Raw genomic sequence first — 13,516 nt, 5'->3', positions numbered from 1 at the left:
TCCTCTTCCTCTTCCTCCTCCTCCTTCTTCCTCTTCTTTCTTCTTCTTCTCTTTTCTTCTTCTCCTCCTTCTTTCTCCTCCTCCTCCTCTTCCTCTTCCTCCTCCTCCTCCTCCTCTTTCTCTTCTTCTTCTTTCTTTTTCCCGAGACAGGGTTTCCCTGCATAACAGCTCTAGTTGTCCTGGAACTAGCTTAGACCACGCTGGTCTTGAACTCACAGAGGTCCACCTGCCTCTGCTTCCTGAGAGCTGGGATTAAAGGCATGTGCCACCATCGTCTGGTTTATTGGTTCTTATTAATGGTCTCTTTATGCCACTTATTGGACACAAAGAAGTTGAGACAACCTGGCCCTGAGGAACTGGCTGCTGTGACTTGGCATACCCTGATGAGCTCTGGACTCCTATTGATAAGGCTGGGGTAGCTTTGGGGTCTGAGGACCCAGGCAGGTACTATGTACATGTTGTGCAGACCCTTCTGTGAGTGGCCCTCAGGGAGCACAAGGTGTTCTAGTCCTGAAGGCAGGATGTATGTGGGATGCACTCATTCTAATTCTTCTTGAAGTGCTTGTCCCCCATGCTGAGGCCTGAGGGTCAGACATCAGAGGCCCCTCATGTGCAGGCAAGGGCTGCACCTCATGCTCAGGCTCTCTGGGAGTTCAAGGTCAGTGCTAATTATTAGCATCGGTCTTAGTGCTTGTGAGTTTGCTTCCCTGGATGCTGAGGGACCCCTCAGGATGCAGGTCCCAGGGTGCCCGGGAAACAGAGGAAGGGTCCTAATCAAATTTAGTGGGTTTGTTTGTTGTTTTGTTTGTTTCTGTGTAGCCCTGACTGGCCCGGAACTCACTCTGTAGACCAGGCTGGCCTTGAGCTTACAGAGAACTGCCTGCCTCTGGTGGGACTGAAGGAGTGAACCACAATACAAGTAGCCACGACATCGCCATCTTCTCTTCCTTTTAGTTTTATTCTTTGGGATGGGGTCTGGATATGTAACCCAGACTGCCTTCAAATATGCAGTCTTCCTGTCTCAACCGCTGTAGTTTCTTACTCTAGCCTGGGGATAACGTGAAGAAGGAAATTATCTTAGACCTATGATGAGTCCATTTCCTGGATGTCTGGGCACACTGGGAATAAAGTCCTTTTAGCTTAGTTTATGGGCAAAGACACTTCTCCTATGTAGTGTCCTGGGTCAGGCAACTAAGATTTCCAGCTGTCAGCAATGCCATGGTGTGTGTGGTGTGTGGATGTGGTGCACGCATGAAGTGTACATGGATGCCTAGAACTTGGGCAGATGTAGAGAATGAACTATGGGAAGAATGTTCTAGAGTCAGAGATGGAGTGGCCATCAGAGAGCACCTTCAATTTAGGAGATGCTCAGAGAGCCACAGGCGCACCCCAAGTCACAGTGTAACATGGCAGGATGTATCCCTGCTTTTGCCATCAGGTCACTACCCTTAGGACAACACTAGATGATCCCCCTTTCAGCATGCTGGCTTCAGGTTCTGAGCTGTGCAGGCCGAGGCACCCAAGCTTGGTGCTTTGGCATCATGCTCCTTATATTAAGTTTTTCATAAGCTTCTACTTAAGGCAAGTCATGCCAGTAACATGGCATTGCCTTTGGACGTAAACCTAAGTTAAAGCAAACTGCTACAAGTTAAAATAAAAAACACAAGCAGCAGTGAGATACAGATAAAAGGTCAAATTCAGAGTGCTGGTACCCATGTGGCCTGCATTTGAAGCCTTGAACCAACTCCATTGCTATGATGCCCGGTGTTGGGGATGGCTTTCCCTGATATGGACATATCACAGCCAGGACCAATCCTATTGATCTTCTTCTTCCCTTGATTCAAGGCCCCTTTTGTCCACCCCCCCAGCTCCCCCACGCTGACCTGGCCCCAGACAAGCTCTCCCAGGCCGATGAAGATACACCACATCCACTGGTCCAGCTGAAGCGGAGAGCAGCTGAAGGGCTTTCCGCCAAACTGCACGATCACTATCTGCGGGTCAGAGATCGGAGGGACAGACACGGAGATGGCACGGAGGGCTGGGGAGCCACCGCCTCGCCCAGCCCAGGTTAGGTGGGGGCTGGGTACCTGGATGGCAAACGTGCCCAGCACGATGGTGCAGAAGATAGGGTTCCGGAAGATGCCGTCAAAGACGTTGCGCTCGCCGTGGATCTTGCGGGCGTTGATCTCGTTGAAAAGCTGCATCATGACGAAGGTGTTGAAGATGATGGTGTAGTGCTCTGAAGGGGGTGAGTGCAGGGGTGCGTTCCTCCCGCTGTCGATCTGGAACATCTTTTCACCTGCCAAACCAGAGCGTGAGGCAAGGCTAAGGCAGGGGATGGGGAGGAGTGCAGCCCGTGGTGTTGCTCAGGGCGCCAATCCTTTCTCTAGATTAGTGGTTCTCAACCTGTGGTCCATGACCCCTTTAGTCAAATAACCCTTCTACAAGGGTCAGAAATCAGTTATCTTGCTTACTGGATATTTAAATTACAATTCATAACAGTAGCAAAATTACAGTTGTGACGTAGCAATGAAAATAATTTTATGGTTGGAGATCATCACAGCACCAGGAGCTGGATTAAAAGGGTGGTAACATGAGGAAGGTTGGTAACCACTGCCCTAGATGATAAATGGCTTGGGGCCTGTCACCTTTTCTGTTGCCACCTGCATTGCACAGTAACATTCCTTACGAAAGTACTGGGAAGACACAAATCCTTGAGGTAAGTCACTAAAGCTTAAGCAAATGTGTCCTAGAGACCTGTGTATTTGAGACCTGGTGCCCAGGCTATGGTGCTATGGGGAGGTGGTGGAACCAGGGTTTCATGGAATTCATTTTGTAGCCAAGGATAATCTTAAATTTCTGATCCTCCTGCCTCTGCTTCCCGAGTGCTGGAATTACAGGCAGGCACCACCATGATCTTTTTATGGTGCTTAGGAAAGAACTAAGGGCTTGATACATACTGAGCGGAGGTTGGACCACATCTCTAGCCCCTTAGGAGGTGGGATCTCTATAAGGCGGGGCCTGGTGTGAGGTTTCAGGCCATTCGGAGCCTGGGCCCACACCTCTCTGCTACCTGGCCATGAGGTCTGTGTGCCCTTGTCTTGTTACTGCCCCAAAACAATGGTATCATCTGAATATGACCTCCTACACCGAGAGTCCAGATGATTTCAGGGACTTCATTTTAATGAAGGAAAGCTGACGAAGGCATAGGCAAAGGCGCTTGGCTCTCTGAGTGACTGGAGGAGCTGAGGAAGGAACAGACAGCAAGCAGGTTGTGTGTTCCTCCCCAGGAAAGTCTCCATGAAGACATCTTCCTGGGGCAAAGAGAAGCTGCTAGAAAGGGTCAGGGGAGGGGCAGGTTGCTTGGTCCAGGGCCTCGGCTCTCAGGGCCTAAGAAGGCTTCATCAGTCCTGGATGTTGCACCTTGCCTGGTGTGTGCTTAACCCTACAGCTGACCTGGAGGTTGGCTAGCCTGGGACAGGGCATGGCTGCTTCTGGCTCCCTGCGTGCTGTAATCGACACTTTCCTCCTGTGCCTCAGTTTACCCATGAGTAAAGCAGGACGGCATGTGCAAAGCCAGATGTTGGATGTGGGCCAGGGTGTGTCCGGAAGTTGGTAACCTGGCCACAGAGGGACGAGTTCTGGGGTGCTCACCCACAAAGAGCAGGGTGAAGATGAGGGTGAGCTGGTAAACGGCATGGCCCAGGATGTTCTTCATCATGGTTCGCGAGATGAGCGGCTTGTTGCGGCCGTAAGGTTTCCTCAGGAGCAGAGTCTCAGTGGGCGGCTCTGTGGCCAGGGCCAGGGAGGCGAACGTGTCCATGATGAGGTTCACCCAAAGCATCTGCACGGCCTTGAGAGGGGAGTCCTACAACAGTGGCGGGGAGAGGACCATCACATAGTGAGCCACCAGAGCCAGAGGGCAGGGTCTCAGCAGGATCCATCCCATCACAGGCTGCAGGCTGCCCTGGCTCTGGTGTTCTCAGCATGTGTGTGGCAGGTTCTTCTGTGGAGAATGTTATGAACTGCCTACCTCAGTCCTGGGCCCACAGGCTCAATGGCCACAGCTCCCTGACTTCTAGGAGACTCAGCCACATCCTTGCCTACTTCCCTCCTGTCTGAAGCCAGCACCCAACCTGTAAGCTCCCCGCTGCCTCTGCCCTTCAGCCTCAGGGGCTCAAGTCTCTCTGTCCTGGAGACAGTGTCCTCCAGCTCTGCTCCCAGTTCCACCTTATATTCCATCATCTTATATCCTATGGGTTTTCATAACTATGACTCCAAAATAAATGCACGATCACGATAGGGAGTCCATCAAGTAAGACAAACACACAGAGGTGATCTCCATAACCATGCTGGTGTGGACGCTGTCAGATTCACGCTGCTGGGCCCAGGCAGGACAGAATAAGCTCTGTGCGCACTGATTGGAGGAGCTGGTCCTTTATCCTCATTCCTCACAGCCAAAGGCTTTGCCCGCAGCAGCCAGAGCTGGCCTCACCATCACCCCCTTCCTTTCTCTAAACTCATCTGTGACTTCCTTAAAAATATTTTATTTGTTTATTTTTTATATACATTGGTATTTTGCTTGCATGTATGTCTGTGTGATGGCATTGGATCTCTATAACTGGAATTACAGATAGGTGTGAGCTGCCATGTGGGTGCTGGGAATTGAATTTGCATCCTCTGGAAGAGCAGCCAGTGCTCTTCAAAAAATTTTTTTTATTGATTTTATTGAGCCCTACATTTTTCTCTGCTCCCCTCCTTTCCCCTTCCTCTTTCCTCCCCTTCTACCCTCTCCCATGATCCCCATGCTCCCAATTTACTCAGGAGATCTTGTCTTTTTCTACTTCCCATGTAGATTAGACCCACGTATGTCTCTCCTAGGGTTCTCTCTGTTGTCTAAGTTCTCTGGGGTTGTGATTTGTAGGCTGGTTTCCTTTGCTTTATAACTAAAAGCCACTTATGAGTGAGTACATATAATATTTGTCTTTCTGGGTCTGAGTTACCTCACTCAACATGATGTTTTCTATCTCCATCCATTTGCCTACAAATCTTAGATGCTATTATATTTTTCTGCTGTGTAGTACTCCACTGTGTAAATGTACCACATTTCCTTATCCATTCTTCAGTGCAGCCAGTCCTCTTAAGTGCTGAGCCATTTCTCCAGCCTCCAGCTGTGGCTTTTGTGGAACATTGAGGGATCCCTCCTCCAGGTTCTCTTGGCCCCAGAATCCTACCCAATTTCTTCTTGTTTAAGGTCTTGTTCTCTTACTTCTACATCTGTCTTCCTGGGGCCCCTGCATTGTCCCCCACACACCTGTCACATGGTGTCTGAAACAAACTTCTCCCACACATGGTCTCCTTTTATCCAGAGCCCTCTGTCCCTCACCGTTGGCTCTACCCTTGACCCTCCTGTGGCCCATGGACACCCCTCCAGTGTGTCCTTTTATTCCGAATGCTTCACAGCTCCTTGCCTGTCTACCTTCCCTGTGTTTCCCCTGCTGTTCCTGCCACCTCACCTCTGCCTGGTAGAGTGCGGCTCTGGGCTTTCTCCAGCCCTTCTACATTATCTGACACAAGAACCTCAGAGTAAGGTGTGCAATTTCCCCACCAAAGCCTGCATGGCCCTGCTCAGTCAGAGATGTTGAGCTATCTCATCCTTGTCTTTGAATCTATTTTCTTAAGGGCATCAGTCCAGTCTCCAGGAAGCTGGAGATGTCTACAATCAACCACTAGAGGGAGCTTTTCACCTAAAGATCAGGAGAGAGCCTTTATGCAGATGAGGAACCCTCAACCCAACTCTCAGGGCTTGGGTGGCACAGGGTCAATACTACAGCTACCATAGCACCATGGTGGAGGTCACAGCAGAGGGGAGCAGTGTCCTATGGGCCCCGTGACCCTTGGGGATGGCTGCACATTGGACTCTGGGTTTCCCTATGGGTAGGGGCTTGTGTACCCAGGTGGTGACTAGGAGCAGTCAGCCCTCTGAGACTCCCTTAGAACTGAAGTCACCCTCCTTCCCCATTCCAAAAAAGCCAGTTCCTGGGAAATGCAGTCTGGTTATGTCAGGAGATATAAGAGGCAGGCTGAATGCCTGGCCATTCTCTCCTTTGAGCCTGTTTCTGCCTCTGTGAAATGGTACTCACTCCACCTGGCTCCTCCTGCCTCAGTGAGTGGCCTGCTGAGGATCCAGTAACAGCGATCTGGACAGACAGAACCCCACTGCCTCCTCCATTCAGCCTTACCGCTCCTAATCTACCCCACTCCCGAGTGAAGGCCCTACAGAGCCTGGGTGGGTCTGAATCCTCAGCTGGCCAACTAATCTCCCTTGGGCCTGCAATGCCTCTGCCCCAGCTTCTGCTGGCTTCTGCAGCAAGGGTCAGGTGGGTGCAGGTGGTGGGATGGGCATGAGGCCCTGTACCCCTCATCTCTTGGGTCGCCTGAATCACACCCCCTCCCCATGCCTCATTTCTAAGTTGCACGGGCCTGGTGGTGGCTGCATGGAGGACTATAATGGAGTCCTGCTCTTGTGTGGCACACAACGTGTGTCCGTCTCCAGTGTTGTGATCCCAGCAACCTAGGATGTCCCGGAGGCTGGAGACTGCCCTTCCCGGCTTTGGGTATGGTTCTCCCGGGACCCACCTGTGTGATGCAGGCACCTGTGAAGGCCACGATCACAGCCACCACGTTGACCGTCAGCTGAAACTGCAGGAATTTGGATATGCTGTCATAGACATTCCGGCCCCACATCACTGCCTTGACAATGCTGCTGAAGTTGTCGTCTGTCAGGATGATGTCTGAGGCCTCCTTGGCCACATCTGTGCCTGCGATGCCCTGTGGGGACAGGGACAGGAGCCTGGTGGGGCAGCCGGGGAGGTGAGTGGCTCTATATGGCCGTTCTTACCTCTAACACAGCCTTAGCCCTGTACTCCTCACCCCTGACGTAGAGGAACCAGCTCATTCAGACCACACAGAAACGCAATGCATGTATGTGCATACATGCATACAAACATGTACATATATGCAGGTGTGCGTGGGTGCACACAGCCACCCCTCTGAGGCCAACTTTCTCCCCCAGGAAGCCTGGCCTTGCTGCATTCCTCCTTGGTCTCTAAACACTCAGCAGGGCAGAGCTGATCCCATCATGGCACCAATTGCACCTTTCAGGAAGACCTCTGAGGCTAGGTTGGGGCTCAAAAGCTTTGGGCTGAATACAAACTTTGGTGGATGATGAGGGTGGGTGTTAAGTGTGTGTCGGAAGCCCCGTATGCCAGTTTGAAGCTGTGTCGTCCAAGCCTTGCCTTCCTTGCCTTTGAGACCCAATCAGTCCTGAGGCCCCCTTCGAGCCATTCTTACCATTGCGAAGCCCACATCGGCCTTCTTGAGAGCAGGTCCATCGTTGGTCCCATCCCCTGTCACAGCCACCACCTGCCGCTGCTCAGTGTGTGTGCTGTCAATGATGCCTAGGGCGTAAGAGGGTGTGCTCAGAGTCCCAGAGCCAGCCCTGAGCTTCAGCATGGCCTCTGCCCTGTCTGGCCAGTTAGCCCCTCCCATCACTGCTCTTTCCCGCACTTTCAGGGTACTAGGCTCCTCATTAGCCCAGGCTGGCTTGGGGCTGCCCATGCTCCAGCTCTTGCAGTTCTTGGCAGTTCTACCGAGAAACACAGTACCCTAGTTATCCTGCCATAGCCACGCCATTTGCTAGTGGTCCTGCCCCACTGGCGTTGACCTCTCTCTGCACACACATCTCCAATGAAATAATTGGTGAAAACCAGATAGAACACAACCTCTCATGCCAACACTGTGGCTGGTTGCCTCCTTGTCCGTGTGTAGGCATTGCCCTGTCTGTGCTAGGCAAATAGCATCAGCCTGTGGAGGCCCGAGACAAGGGATGGTTGGGACTCCATCCCTTCCACCCCACAGAAAGCACAGCCTCCATGACTGGTTGCTTGGGAGTTATCCTGGCTATTCCAGCTGGTTGGCAGCCAGTTCAAATCCTACTGGCCCAGGCTCAGTCTGTTTGGACTCCTGTCCCTGAAGCTGGCAGGTCAATCTTTGAGTCTTCTGGGTCCTTGACCAGCACTGGGCTCCTCTAAGGCATGGAACTCACCAGACCCTATATTGCATGGTTCCTTGGGGCCTCCCTGTGGTCACATCTCTATCCTGTCTTTTCTGGCCTCCCAGCAGCTGGTCTCACAGTGGTCCACGCTCTTCTCTGTAGACTCCCCTCCTGTCTTCCTAGGTACCTCTCACCTGTGGGTATTCCTCTCTTCTCCTTGTCTCTCTGGTCTCTAATGGTCTTACTTTTTTCTTCTGGTTTTTCAAGACAGGGTTGTTCTGTGTAGCCCTGGCTGCCCTGGAACTCACTCTTCAGACCAGGCTGGCCTTGAACTCAGAGAACCGCCTGCCTCTGCCTCCTGAGTGCTGGGATTAAAGGCATGAACCACCATCTAATGGTTTTTCTTCTACCAACACTCAGGTGGGTGTCCTGGGCTTCCTTGCTCCTGCCCTGTATGCCCATCACCCCAGAGGGCTCTAGCTGAGGCTCACACTGTCCTGACAATGGCTGTCTATCACACATGGCACTACTAGGATGCCAGAGGCCCTGGCTCAGAAGTCTCACAGTAACCATTAACATCTCACCAGGTCTGTTATGCCTGACTCCCAGGGAAGGGGTGTGGGCTTGTAGCGGGGTCTGTACGGGGCTGTTTCTCTCCACACCAGATCCGCACACAACCTACTTGCATTCATTTACCACAAACACTGCACTGCACTTCCCAGTCCTACTGCAGCTTTCACCTTTGGAAGATCCCAGTGACCCCTCTGCCTTCGGGTCACTCTCCTAAAGCAGACTGAGGTCCCTATTCATCATTTTTCCTTTCTTGGCCTTCCTATGCATCTCCCCTCTCCTCGGGGTGACAGTATCATTGGCCCGTTGTGGCCAAGGTCATTCTGCCTTAATCTCCTCTTGTTCTCGTCCCTTGATCCCAGGGGCTCTGTACAGTGTAGTTCCCTATGCTGTTGGGAACACAGAGCTTCCCTCTGCCCCCACCCCCAGACATGGGCTTCACATCCTCTCCAGCTTGAACAAGAGTCCAGCGGCTGGAGCAGAACATCCTCTTGCACCATGCAGGGATGTGGCTTGGTGCCTATCCTGTAGAACCTATGCTGTGCGCAGTGAAGGACAAGCTAGAGCACACAGTAGTTCCTCTATAAGGGCTCAGTGACAGAGTCAGGGAATGAATGATGAGTCATTGAGGAATGAGTGTGAGCCAGGGCCCCTGCTGCAGTCAGTGAGCCAGGGCCTCTGCTGCAGCGTCTGTCAGTGAGGAATGAGTGTGAGCCAGGGCCTCTGCTGCAGTCAGTGAGCCAGGGCCTCTGCTGCAGCGTCTGTCAGGGAGGAACGAGTGTGAGCCAGGGCCCCTGCTGCAGTCAGTGAGCCAGGGCCTCTGCTGCAGCGTCTGTAGTCCTGGGGTTCCATGCTTCTATCCATAGGCCACATCTGCTTCCATCTTTAAGACACATGCATCTAAGGTGCCTAGGTGTGATCCCAGGCAGAAGTAACAACCCCACCTTCTGGACATTTTACAGATGGGGAAACTGAGACCCAGAGTGGACAGACTGGCCAAGGCCTCAGAAAGTGTAGTAGGAGTCCTAAGATGTGAACCAGGGATGTAACTACAGGAATGCCGGTTGGTGTTGCTGAGGCTCTGTGAGTGGTAACCCTCTCATGGCAGGCAGGAAGGTTCTAGCCTTGTGCTATTCCCAAGCCTTCTCATCCTTTGGGCCTGTTCACAAGGGTTAGCTACCTAAGGGTCTGGGGCCTGACAAAGGGGGAAGTTGAGTTGCCTTTCAGATGACAAAGAACAGTAAATACTGACTAGGCATGAAAGAGCTGGGTCTGTGTAAAGTTCCTGAAGGTCTGTATAAGAAAAGGTGTATGAGCCGGGCGGTGGTGGCGCACGCCTTTAATCCCAGCACTCGGGAGGCAGAGACAGGCAGATCTGTGTGAGTTCAAGGCCAGCCTGGTCTACAGAATGACAGGTTCAAGAGCTATAGAGAAACCTTGTCTGGGTGGGGGTGGGGCTTTATGCACATGGATTAGAACACCTCTAGCCAAGTCAGCCCTCCTGCCAGGTAGTCTGAGTCCCCAGGCCTAGGCCCACAGCTCCCTGGAGGAAGTTGAAGGGACAGAAGAGAGTCTCATAGTCTCCCCATGCCCACTTCCCTCATGGGACCTTCTGCAGGCCTCCCAAGGCTGAAAAGGAACAGGTCTTCATGTGAGGAGAATCCCTGGTGTCCCCTCTTCTCTTCTGTGGGGAAGCTGTGATGCCATGCGAATGGGGCTTGGCTCAGGGGGAGCTGCTTCTGGGCTCAGAATTACCGATGCCACCCCAGTCTTACCTTTAACCAGCGTGTGCTTATCCGTGGGCGAGGAGCGAGCCAGCACTCTCAGCTTTGGCCAGATCTTGTCAATCCGCTCCTGCTCAATCTGGAGAGGGGTGTGGTACGTCGGTGGGGTCAGAGAGAGAAATCGAGCCCCATGCAGTCACTGGGCTCTTCGGGGGGGGGGGAGCACACCAGTTGGCTTCCGTTCAAACATGCAGTGCCCAAGCCTCCCGGCCCCCTCTTGAGCTTGGCCCGAGGCAGAGCCTTTGTGGTAGCCACATGCGCGTACCTCCCCCTTCTCATTGCGGATCCTCCGGTTGAACTCTTTGCCCTCCAAGCACAGGAAATCCTCTCCAGGGTGAATAATGCCACACTTGATGGCAATGGCCCGGGCTGTGTTGATATTGTCACCAGTGACCATGCGGACTGTGATACCTGCCCGCTGGCACTTGCGGATGGCTTCTGGGACCTGTACAAGAGGGTAAGAGCCATGTGGGAGGGCATCACTTGGGTAGGCCCTCCTTGTCTTCAAGGAGTCCAGGGCTACCTCTTCTCCCAGGCAACCTTCTAGGTAACTAGCCAGGAGCTGATGGTGCCTATGGCCTCTCTTTTATGCCTATGCCAGGCATTACCAATTGATCACAACCTCGTCTGAAATCTGCTAGGGTCTTAGAATTCTCAGCCCCCAGAGCCCCAGATACCCACCACCTATTGACCATGATAGTCTATCATGGGATGAAATCTATGGCTTTTGACCTGGAAAAAAGGTATTGGAAAGACCCTAAGAAAAACCTACCCCCTAAGTCTGGCCTTAGGAAAGAGTGCAGAGTGGTGGACTAACCTCACTCGAACTTGCCCATGCTTCATCTACAAGGTCCACGATCAATTCCTTTGTGTATTTTCAATGTTTGGGGGGGAGACTCTTGTGCGTTCAAAGCTACTTTATTTACCTTGATTTAGAATGTGAGCAGTGCTTCTTCAGGCTAAACAGGACTGAGGGGGACCAAGCACATGGCTTTTGCTGACTGAAATGACACACTGACATCTGGGCCAGTCTGGTCAGCCAATCAGAAGGTGCAGGGCCTTTCCTCTCAGTGGCTCCCCCCCCCTTAGAGTGGTTAGGATGTGGAACATGGCTGAGAGCCAATTTCAGTGTTCATCCATGACACAGATGACCAGAATGAGTAACTGTGATCCAAGGCAGTGACAGGCAGAGACATAGACAAGGGGCATGCTACAGTGTATTGAGACATAGTTAAGGGAACATGCCACAGTGTATCAAGACCCAGGTCATGCTAGAATCCTGGGCCTGTTGGGCACTTCTGACACCCAACTCTTCCTGAACACAATGGAACTGAGAGCTCACCCTGTCCCCAATCCACTGGAAAGAGTTTGAACTGAACCTTCCAGGAGCCTCTGAGCTGCTGCTCTGTCTGCGACAAGAATGATGTGATTTGACTCTAACTGGCCACATAACCTCAGAGGGAGTGGCACTATTAGGAGGTGTGGCCTTGTTGGAGCAGACATGGCTTTGTTGGAGGAAGTGTGTCACTATGAGGACAGGTTTTGAAGTTTCCTATGCTCAGGATACCACCCAGTGTCTTGGTCAACTTCCTGTCACCAGCAAGACTTAGGATCTTGGCTACTACTCCAGCACCACATATGCCTGCACACTGCCATGCTCCCCACCATGATGATAACAGCCTGAACCTCTGAACTGTAAGTGAGCCACCCCAATGACATGTTTTCATTTATCAGAGTTGCCATGGTCATGGTGTCTCTTCACAGCAATAAAAACCCCAACAAAGACAAGGACCTTCCCGGCAGAAAGTATCTTTGGGTTGCCCAGGGTGTGGTGAGGTCATGACTAGCATTCTCATGGAGGGAGAAATTAGGATATAGATATGTACACACAAAGGGGTACACATGACCATGAAGACAGGAGATGCTGGGCATGTGTCTATAACCACCAGGGTATGGCACTAATCACCAGGGTCCTGGATGCGGCACCAATCACCAGGGACCTTCTGAATGCAAACTGTCCCCTAGGTTCATATACTTGAGCACCTGGTGCCCAGCTGGTGGATCTGTGCTAGCAGATAGTGAACTTTCAGGAGGTGGGGCTGGTTGCTAGGGGAAGGTCTTTGAGGGTTATGGTCTAGTCCTAGTTTTAGACCCACTCTCTGCCTCTGCCTCTGTCTCCTGTTACATGTTCTTGCTGCCAGGTCAGACTGAAACCCCTCTGAAGCTGTGAGTCCAAACAAATCACTCTCTCTCTCTCTCTCTCTCTCTCTCTCTCTCTCTCTCTCTCTCTCTCTCTCTCTCTCTCTCTCTCTCCCTCTCCTGGTTTTTGAAACAGGGTTTCTCTATGTAGCCCTGTATGTCCTGGAACTCACTTTTTAGACCAGGCTAGGCTCAAACTCACAAAGATCCGTCTGCCTCTGCCTCCCGAGTGCTGGGATTAAAGGCATGTGCCACCACTGTCCAGCCGAATCCTTCTCTCTTAAATTGCTTCTGTCAGATATTTTGTCACAGTACTGAGAAAAGCACCTTCTAGAACTAGCAACTTCCTAGAGGCTGAGACAGGCCTGGGTCAGACTGTCCCCTCTCTCATGGTCCTGGGGTCAAGTGGGTACTGCCATGCTCAGTGCCAACAGGGTACCGTGCCTGATATCTCTAGCCCACATTAGACTCAGGCAAGTCTCCAGGCATTCTTACGGATATGCTTTGCTTCACAAAGTCAGAAGATCTGAAATCAACTTATTTAGTTAGGGAACATCTGTGCTTTGTTTGGGCAGGGCTAGCAAACGAATACAGACGTTCAGTTCAAAGTCTGACACGGAAAGTTCTTACCTCTGGTCCCTTCCCAGCCGAGGAACTGCAAGAAAGGAAGTGGGACCTTGAAATGCCCTTCATGAGCCTGCCCCATCTTACCCTGCCAATCCCAAGTACAGGATCTGGTTTACATAATTTAATATGCCCCCAGGGCTCTGTGTGTGATATACATGTGTATGATTCATGTGTATATGATGTATGTATGTGTATGATATATGTGTGTATGATGCATACATGTGTATGATATATATATATGTGATGCATGAGTATGTATGTGACTGTATGTATGCATGTA

The 13,516-nt window shown here is 51.8% G+C and overlaps 1 protein-coding gene across 6 annotated transcripts in view; it reads right to left on the bottom strand.

Annotated features, from left to right (window-relative positions):
* Positions 1 to 13,516, bottom strand: part of Atp2b2 (ATPase plasma membrane Ca2+ transporting 2) — a 319,368-nt gene that overhangs the window by 11,849 nt on the left and 294,003 nt on the right. For all 6 annotated transcript variants that reach the window (XM_038318670.2, XM_038318675.1, XM_038318668.2 and 3 more), the window contains 7 exons: positions 10,676 to 10,855; positions 10,402 to 10,489; positions 7,354 to 7,460; positions 6,640 to 6,831; positions 3,655 to 3,868; positions 2,088 to 2,299; positions 1,884 to 1,991 (listed from right to left, as the gene is read on the bottom strand). In XM_038318670.2, coding sequence (XP_038174598.1) covers positions 1,884 to 1,991; positions 2,088 to 2,299; positions 3,655 to 3,868; positions 6,640 to 6,831; positions 7,354 to 7,460; positions 10,402 to 10,489; positions 10,676 to 10,855 — 1,101 coding nt within the window. The remainder of the gene's footprint in view (positions 1 to 1,883; positions 1,992 to 2,087; positions 2,300 to 3,654; positions 3,869 to 6,639; positions 6,832 to 7,353; positions 7,461 to 10,401; positions 10,490 to 10,675; positions 10,856 to 13,516) is intronic.

This window comes from Arvicola amphibius, chromosome 2 (assembly GCF_903992535.2).
Source record: "Arvicola amphibius chromosome 2, mArvAmp1.2, whole genome shotgun sequence".
Taxonomy (NCBI): Eukaryota; Metazoa; Chordata; class Mammalia; order Rodentia; family Cricetidae; genus Arvicola; species Arvicola amphibius.
Note: the sequence above shows the minus strand (reverse complement) of the source record. Positions and strands in the feature narration are given on the sequence as shown.